At 40.3% G+C, this 9,733-nt stretch overlaps 1 protein-coding gene across 1 annotated transcript; it reads right to left on the reverse strand.

Moving 5' to 3' along the window:
- Positions 1-779: 779 nt before the first annotated feature.
- Positions 780-9,395, reverse strand: LOC105041692 (uncharacterized). Its single transcript, XM_010918684.4, has 2 exons — positions 9,180-9,395; positions 780-3,485 (listed from the first exon to the last, which is right to left on the reverse strand). Exon 2 carries the CDS (start codon positions 3,092-3,094, stop codon positions 1,145-1,147), a length of 1,950 nt encoding a protein of 649 aa, XP_010916986.1. The 5' UTR covers positions 3,095-3,485; positions 9,180-9,395; the 3' UTR covers positions 780-1,144.
- Between the last annotated feature and the right edge of the window lie 338 nt (positions 9,396-9,733).

Raw genomic sequence — 9,733 nt, forward strand, 5'->3', positions numbered from 1 at the left:
TTCTCGTTGCTTTAGCTTTTTTTGGTTCACAGAGATACCATAGGTTTTTGTTATTCTAGAGGTTCTCAAATGTGTTTTCTCTTTTTTTTTTTGTTCACCTAAAAAAAATCCTTCTTCTCTTTAAATTATTTGCAAAAACTTTCGACAAAACCAAACATTATTGTTTTCAAAAAACGTGAAAATAAAAGAAACGTAGGGCAGAAGTTTTATGCAGATGTTATCTTCAGCATCAATCCCCATACTGAATTCTATTAACTTATAGGGAAATAAAGCACAAAAACAGCAACAATGGTAATCAGGAACCGCCACATGACTCAACCAAGGTTATCTGATGATAAGTAGCTATCCTCCGCCGGGTAGGAGTCCAAGCCAACTATTAAACATACGGGAAGAAGATTCATTCTTCATACTACCTTCAAACTCTTCAGTCCCTCCCTTCTCCATTGCTTCTGCAGTCCTTCCACCTCAGCTGTTTTGTTCTCTCTCCAACCAACAAAATAACAGTTCTCTTCTTCCTTGTTTTTCTCCGTGATCCACCGGGCTAAGCCACAAAAGTCTAGAACTCAGAGAGCTCATTCATTCGCCTAGATCCTTGTCACATGGATGGATGATTCCTTCTTGTATGACAGTCAGTCAAACTAATCTCATGGCCTACTTTGTGATGAAAGTGGGTTGGAAACTTACAGATACGGTCGTAGAGAGCAACATCTTGGCATTTATTTAAAAGAAAAGAAAGCATAAGCTTACCTGACATACAAAGAATCAACATCCCAGAGCAATGAAGCAAATGTGATAGACTGTTTCACTAAATTATTCTATTACACCCAAATCACAATTACATTGGCAATTTAAAGTAACACATGCATACCAGAACCAAATACAAACACAACAAGCCTCACAATGATGAGGGAGTTTAACGCTTTTCAGCCTAGAAGCTCAAGTCAGAGCCCACTGCATCAAGGCACCAAATTTCAATCTCCCCAGCAGATGCAAGTACAGACAGAAACAACAAACTCACAGCAGCTAGACACTTAAATCGCAATGAACATTCCAAAACACACCATAGAAGTATGATACTACTAATTTATCCTCCTTCCTTCCCTCCCAATAGACACCTCCAAGGATTGATCCACATGAACAACGTTCAAACCAGCCCCCCACCATCCACAGCAGTCTTAAAGCTTCCTCCAAGCAGAGACATCAGGTTCCCACCATGCACCCTTCCCTCAGGGATCATGAACCCAGAGGTCTTTGCCAGGCTTCCCACACCCACTGATGCTGATGAGGAAGATGGTGACTTCACAGAGACGGGAACCAGCACCTGTGGAGGAATGAGAAGCTGTCGCTGCCCATTGACCGGCGACTCGGTGCAATCCGAAACAGCACTCGCCCCCGAAGTGGAGCAATCCTTGTCCATGCTGATTCCCCCCATTGCGGACACGGACACAATCCCTTGGAAGAGGCCTGGCCCGATCATGCTCCCACTCCTCCCAGCCTCGCTCTCCTGTCGCGCCTTCATGCTACCATGAGCTGCGCACAGCCCACTCCTTCCCCTCGCAAACTTGTCGCACCCCGAGCCCCATGAGCACCGCTTCCCTCCGCCGTGCGCCTTGCAGAAATCCGTGCTCCCCTGCGCACTCTTCCCGCACCCCTCGAAGTGGCAACGCTTTCCACCGCCGTGCCTCACACAGTGATCGGTACGGCCGCGGGCACTCTTGGTGCATCCGGGCATCGCGCACCGCTTCCCGCCTCCATGAGCCACGCAGAAGTTAGTCCCTCCATGGACGCTCTTCGGGCAGACCCCACCCCCTTCAAAGAGGCACCTTTTTCCTCCACCATGCCCTTTGCACAGAGGCGTGCTCCCCTCGGCCCCCTTGGTGCATCCTTCGAAGATGCACCGCTTTCCCCCACCATGGGCCTTGCAGTACCTGGTGCTCCCCTGCGCACCCTTTCCACAGCCGGGGCACTGGCATCGACGGCCACCTCCATGGGAGATGCAGCGCCCCGCCTGACCCTCGGCGCTTCGAGTGCATCCCTCTACGGTGCACCTCTTCCCGCCGCCATGCCTGATGCACAGCCCTGATTTCCCGCGTGCTGCTTTGGTGCACCATGGATGACCACACCGTCGGCCACCTCCATGGGCAATGCAGAATTCTGTCTTACCCTCGGCGCTTTTGGTGCATCCGAGCATCTGGCATCGCCTTCCTCCTCCATGAGCCTTGCAGAAGGCTGTCCGGCTCTCGGCGCCTTTGTTGCACCCAGGTTTTTGGCACCGCTGCCCGCCTCCATGGGCTATGCAGAGCCGAGAAGCTCCCCTAGCACCTTTCGAGCACCCGTTGAACATGCATTTCTTAGGCTGATGACGAGTCCTCTGACCAGAAGGAGGGCAACCAGAGGTAATATCCATTGAAGAATCAGTTGCAGCTATCGGCTCCGGAGTGACTTGAAGCTCATGTTGAAGAAGATGATGATGATGATTAGCATTTATGCCGCTTCCAAGGTCTAATAGGTTACAGGTCTCCGGCGAACCTTTAGTGCAGTCTGCGTTCTCCAGCATTGGAGCAAAGAGGAGAGCAGGCATGTGCCCACCTGAATTTCTCTTGGCTGAAGTTGAATTCTCATCGACAACAGGAATCAGCAAGCGCTTTTCAATGGGAGGTGACTGATTTTGGTGATGAGAAAAATTTGGACAGCCATCCACCATGGCCATCGGCTCCACGCTCCCCCTCGAAAGCCCAAGTTCTAGCATTGCAGAATCGGATTCAGACCCCCCACTTTGGCTTGTAAAAGTAGCAGATTCTTTGGTGTTACTAACTCCAGCTGTGCTATAATCTGAAAAACAGGTAGTTGGAGTTGGACCCAATCCAAGGACCAACCGACAGCCATCATCTTGTGCAGAAAGATCATTATTGTTCCGAGGATATACTGTTTTACTGGTCTTGCTGGTGTCGTAGCCCAAGCAGTTCAGATGCAATGCAGTGTCACTGAAACCATTGGTATCACCATGCATTGAGTTACGTGCTGATTCTGTGACTGTAGAACTCATCAGAGGTCTCTTTCCAGCTGACAGGAGATTTGCCATTGTAAAATCCATTCTATCTCCTGAATAAGAGGCAACAGATGCAATAAAGGTTTGGAAGGACTTGGAGGCAGTAAGCGGGCTTGATGGCAGATGAGGTCCCCTAAATCTTTCTAGTGCTTCATTCCTAAGCCTTTGTCACTTAAAACAATAGAGTAAGTGAAATGGAAATACGCATGGAATGTTAAATTGCAACCTCCACCACTAACAAAGCCAGATGTGTCGGCCCTGTCCATGTCTGCCGTGTTGACGACAACTCAACTTAGGACAAAATGTAATCAGTTTCTGCAAATTTCTGATTGCGTTTCAAGGATAAAAGCCTTGGAGAACAACTGATAAGACTGCAAAGTGAGAATAGTTTCCAAGAAGCAGCAAACTGGTTGGAGAGCCCTTAAACTTCATGAATCTGCAATGAAGAAAAAGTAACCCAGCAGAACAACCATGAAAAATAAAATTAATAAAATATTGTTTAATTGGCACAAACAAGTTCATCATATCTAGTTAGCAAAATTGTCATCAATAAGGCAATTTAAATCTGCATATGAGATTAGTTATTTAATTACATGGGATATAAACTGAAAAAAGAAAAACCCCAGAAGATGATTTATTGAAATCAAGTTTCAGATATGGCAATAATTTAATTTAGGATTTTGTGCTTATAAAACATGTCATGGTTGTGCAAAAGGATGGGTTTTGACAGAACTCTGCACCCTACAAAAGAACAACCAAATGAACGCATAATCACATAAACAAAGAGAAGAGTCACTATCTGATGCTACTATCAAGGGTTCAGCTCCAATAACCAGGGCATGCATGATTGATGACCAAATCAGTCAAATGAATGGTGTTTAAACATGCACAAAATAAATGACTACGGCCACAACCGACATTTTTTTCCCCAATATTTGGGGCCCAAAATCAGTCTTCCTTGAGGTATATTCCTAACAAATAGATCACCAGCCTTAGTTCTACTTTTAAAATCATCTCATATAACATTCCCTATATTTAGATTTTCCCCTCAAAGCTCTTCTCTTACCGACAAAGAAAAGGAAAACATCAGTCCTATGATTCCTATCCTCATGAAGCCACTTTATATTCATTAGACAAAACCTAAACCATAATTATCATATTTCCAGCAAGTCAATTGCTGCAACCTCCTGTCATTCTTGATACTCAGTTCTCACCAAAATCTCTCAAATATTTATTATAGCCACCCTCAGTGTTATAAGACAGCCGTCTTATAACTTTGACACTTCTTACTAACCAATATACAGATCCAAATAGATTGGGCAAGAGGTTGTGCCCAGGAAAAAAACTAGACATGGTTGAGATACCACAGCGCTAGCTAGTACATTGTGAACCTTATTGGAGTGCACCAATCCTTGTCATAATCATAGCAAGCATGCCTTGTCCCAACTGTCTGGTTTCAGCAATACTACTTAAACTATCATTTTCACTGGGTTTATTTTTTGGATCAAAAATAATTAGTTAAATTAGAAAAAAAAAATCGAGAAATTCTAAGCAAATAGCACAAACATGTAGAAACTGCATGAAAGATTTATTTGCTATGGTATGCAACATATATGAAATATTTCTTAAACACATCCTAGCTTATGATTTACTAAATCTTAGAAAATTGAGCATTTTAAAGGCAACCGGTGCATGATAATGAATAATTTTCAAAAAAAAAAAAGAGGAAGATACCATTCAATGTTCAATCATAATCAGCGTGCTTGTTTGCTATGTCAAGGAAATTTCAAGAAATTTAAAGATACTTTTAATGAAACTTCATGTACCTGGAAATATGTTTTTACATATAAATGATAAGAAAATAGCATGCCTGCATGGTCCCAGGAATTCACCAAAATGGTTTTGAGTTTTATGTTAGGGTGGGCCTTGGCGAAACAATTCAAGGTTGCTCTATAGTGACCTGGGTGTCACGGGTTCAAATCATGGAAACAGCCTTTCCACACTCAAGGGCAAGGATGCGTACATCTGACGCTCCTCAAATGCCCTTTTTTTATGAGTTGTGTTGAATATCACTTCACTTTTTACCTTCGGTGCTCTTTTTCCCTCTCTTCTTTTCTTTCTTTTGTAGTTTTATTTATTGAATGAAGAAAGAAAAACACAAGCTGTGTGATTTGGACTTAGAGGTTTCCTAGGCAGTAACCAGGTCAAGGCCCCAAAAACAAGTTAAATCAGGCCAAATCAAGTCAACGGAGCAATCTGATTCACCAGTATATTTTGAACAGCACTGTGCTTCTGAAATGGACCGCCATAGTCATAAAGAGTAAGCTTTATTCAAGACTATTAAGGAACGACAATTGCACAAAATGCAGACATATAATCATCATCCATATAATATCCCTAAGCATAATCATATGACAAAAAATGAGCTTTTCTGCAATTCATTCATTGGAGGCCAGATCAAACCACCAGGGGTAAGTCTGAGTCATTAATCACATCTGAACAGTAATGCCTTGTCCCATCTGCATGGGTTTGGCAACTGCATCAACAAATATTGAGTAAATCATTTTTTGCATCATATGATAAAACATAACCATATGAATCAAGTTAATTTCCAATGCAAATATAGGGGTCATATCCAGTCACCAAGTCGAGCTTAATTCACCAACAAATTTGGAAAGTAGTACAGGCATTTTTAGATGCAAATTGACAGAGCACTACCATAAGAAATCATCACAAGCAAACCTTACTCAAACAAAATCATCTCCATTTTATCAAGTTACTCATATCTGTTAGATATGTGAGATGTCTTAGGCTATATAGGCATTTATTTTCATTATAGAGAAAAGACAGAAAATAATTGTTTCTGTTGGGTATTTGTTGATCATCATTTTGTCCCAGGCCAGTTGTTGTCAAAATATATATTCTGTTCTAGATCAAGTGACTTATAGACAATTGTAGTTCAAAAATAATTTTAACATTCTAATCTATCACCATCCAATCAGTTATCACAATTTGCACAAACTGCAAAACCCCTTCCTGAACATTAGCTGTAAGTTCATCTCGACAGGTGCAAAGAAATATGAACTATTAGAATATTAGTATAAGGTCATCATAAGAATCACTTGACTTAGACTACTATTGCTAGCACTAGTAATATTTTCTTAATGGTCTACCCATTGGCCTGCCATTGTTCCTTGATGTCGTCCAACTTCCCCTCCTTTTGTATGCTGCTGCATGCTTATTTTTTTATTCATCGCATGTTCTATATCCACTCTCACTATTTCCATAAAGACAATTTTAGACTTCCCTTCCTCTGCACCTGTTCTATACAAATTGAGCATTTTACTGCTAAGGCTTTCTTTAACTCTTCATGTACCATCTAAGTTTGGTTCTCCACCATTTTATTTTCAATCTATGTGCCTCTTTTTCTTAAAATAATGCATCAATCATTTATCCTATTCTCGTTGGCTTTATTCTAAATCCATCTCAATGTTCCTACCATGTGACAAACTTCCCCTCCTTTTGTATGCTGCTGCATGCTTATTTTTTTATTCATCGCATGTTCTATATCCACTATCACTATTTCCATAAAGATGATTTTAGACTTCCCTTCCTCTGCACCTGTTCTATACAAATTGAGTATTTTACTGCCAAGGCTTTCTTAACTCTTCATGTACCATCTAATTTTGGTTCTCCACCATTTTATTTTCAATCTATGTGCCTCCTTTTCTTAAAATAATTTATCAATCATTTATCCTATTCTTGTTGGTTTTATTCTAAATCCATCTCAATGTTCCTACCATGTGACACTCATCTCACACGTCCGAGAACTCTTTTTTGAAAGAAATTTTGATCCACATAAATTTACAAAGTCCTAATAAATCCATTTCTATAATTTCAATCAAAACAAAAGGTTTTAATTGCCAAAGATCCCAGAGGCCACTCCCTTTCATCCGGTTTCTGCTAGCTCAATAAGATACACATTCTTCTATCATCCCATTCTCCTAAATCTGATCTATTATTATCATGAAAATGATCACTAAAGAGCATGTCTTAAGCATCAATCTTGGTGAACACCATCTTTTGATTCTTATACCCAGTAAAAAGTTGCAGTTTCACACAGTCCACCATAGTTCTTCAGATTTCAAAATCTTACACTCCAAAATTTTCTGCCATGATTCTTATTGAGCCTTCAACCAAATATTTACATCAGCAAGTAGGGTTGCAGCACTTGTAAGTAACATGCAGCTCGCATCTCATCTTACATATCAGTGATAGAAGTTAAGAGGCAAGGAGATTACATATTAACATTGACCTTGGTATAGAAAACTCACCTATGAAACATCACTATCTCACTTGTCTCACAATTGACCCTTTATGAAACTTTTTTTTGATGGTAAGCACTTCATCTAATTCACAATGAAAGAGATCTGAAACATGCGAATTTATATGGATCAAGTAGTTCTTTGAACAAAAATGTTTGTAATCAACCATTTTGATGTAGAATTGTCAAAATAATATATAAGACTAAACATCACATCACAACAAAGGACAAAGGTTAAGCCAAGTAGAACATGTTTTCCTTTATATGGTTTTTTCCATTAAAATATTCATTCATTTTAAGTATCTGCGGCAAAAAATTATTATCATTTTGCCTTAACTGTTCAACCAAGAAAAAGGCAATCAATCAACTTTATTCAAAATATCATTGCACTAGAAACTCAATGCAAGATACAGTTCTAATTGAAGTAGAAGATTTAGATCGCTTCCTTTGTTTCCATATATAACTTTAATGTATTTTACCAGGATTAAAATGTGCAGAAAGAACATGCTTGTTATAACTTACAGACGATTTCAAAATTTAAATATCAACACCAAAAAAATATAAAAGTGCATGAGCCTTGCATCCCACCATATGGATGTAGGTGAGAATGCTAATAAATTCTCCATAATATCCAAGAAAAGGTTGATAGAAAATAAAAGAGTAATGTTGTTGCATCAATATTTACAAACAAAAATATAAGCTTTTGTGTATAGCAAGGCAACATAGAGGAAAACTAAGACATGATAAAACTTCTCATATTTGCCCATAACATTCTGAAATTGCTAGACAAGACATATACACACATGCACACCATGTAAAAGAAGAGGACCTCGGACAACCAAATTTTTTTCTTTAGCTTTTTATTTAACACATGAGAAATTAGACAGATCTAATTAGCATATCCATCAAAGCCTAGCAGGCAAATTAAAAGTACTTATATTAACCATATTTCTTGACAATCAATCCCAATCACTTAAATAATCTGAGAGTTTGAGGTACAAAACATTCAACTACACAGCACAACTCAAATAAAAGGCAACAAATATAAATGATCACCTTGAAAGCACAACTCAAATAAAAGGCAACAAATATATATGATCACCTTGAAAAGAACAGGAGACAAGAAAGACAGATTTTAACACATTTAATACCCATGTAATTAAGCAGATTTGAGCATGTCTAGTCCATTCAAAACCTTTAAAATCATCACCCAGCAAAAGGTGTTTCATCAGAACCCCTTTCTGCCATCACAAACCATATAGTGAAAATACTCCATTGTAACGAATCTCATTAGCCCAAAAAGCTCTAAAAAATTCTTCATCTGAAGAGATAAAGTAATAAAAAGAACAAGAAAAACGATTTTTTTTTTCCTTTTGCAAGAAGATATGAGAAGTCTCACAAAAAATTTTCCATCACTCAGAATAAACAAATCCCTGACACGAAACCAAATCCGCAGAGCTACATATGACCGCCCAAAAACATTAAAAAGAAAATTCAAACAGAAAGAAATAAGCGTGAATCTAACAAAAATACCGGATTTCCACCATCACTACAGCTCTAGAAACACACAAAAATCTCCCAAAAAGACCAATCCAAATGAAGATGCAACATTCAGAGCATTCGATCACAAATCCCACCATTAATTAACGGAAGAACAGTATAAAATAAGAAATAAACAAACTAGAACGAAATCGACCGGCAAACCCTAGCACCAAAACACAGCCCTAATCTCCGCCATCAAACAAGAGTTCCACGAAAAAAATTAACAAGCAGAGAGACGGGAAGAGAGACGGAGAAAGAGAGTACCTCTGAGACCTCGATGAAATAGAGAGAAGAGCCGCCGAAAAATCCCGACTTTCCCATGGAGATCAGAGTTGAGAAAGACAAGAGACACGAGTCGGGATTTATAGGGGCGAGAAAATCTAAAACCAGAGAGAGAGAGATAGAGAGGAGAAAAACGAGGAAATTTCTTTGAAATTTAAAAAAAAAAATTGGCGTCGTATTCTTAGGTGTCGGAGGGATGACGGCGCGTACTGAGCTGGCAGACGTCACCTGCGGCACCGGGCGATCTGTGACGCGATGCGCCGTTACATAACAAGACTAAATACTGCGGGGCCCACAGCGCATTTGACGGAAGGATGCCGTTGCGCCCATCACCCTCCGTGTCGTGCTCCCGGGCGGCGCCTGGCGGCTGTTAGCCTCGCCGGTAGTTGGATCCTTCCGCCGCTGAGCGATGCCTGTAGGACGCCCAGGTAGCTCTGGTGCCGCAGCCTTAGGGTAAAGAAAGACAGACAGCTGTTCAGCACATCAGAGTCCTGTTTCTCTTGTTTAACTTGGTGCCAAATAAGCTACATTTGTTT

This window comes from Elaeis guineensis, chromosome 3 (genome assembly GCF_000442705.2).
Source record: "Elaeis guineensis isolate ETL-2024a chromosome 3, EG11, whole genome shotgun sequence".
Taxonomy (NCBI): Eukaryota; Viridiplantae; Streptophyta; class Magnoliopsida; order Arecales; family Arecaceae; genus Elaeis; species Elaeis guineensis.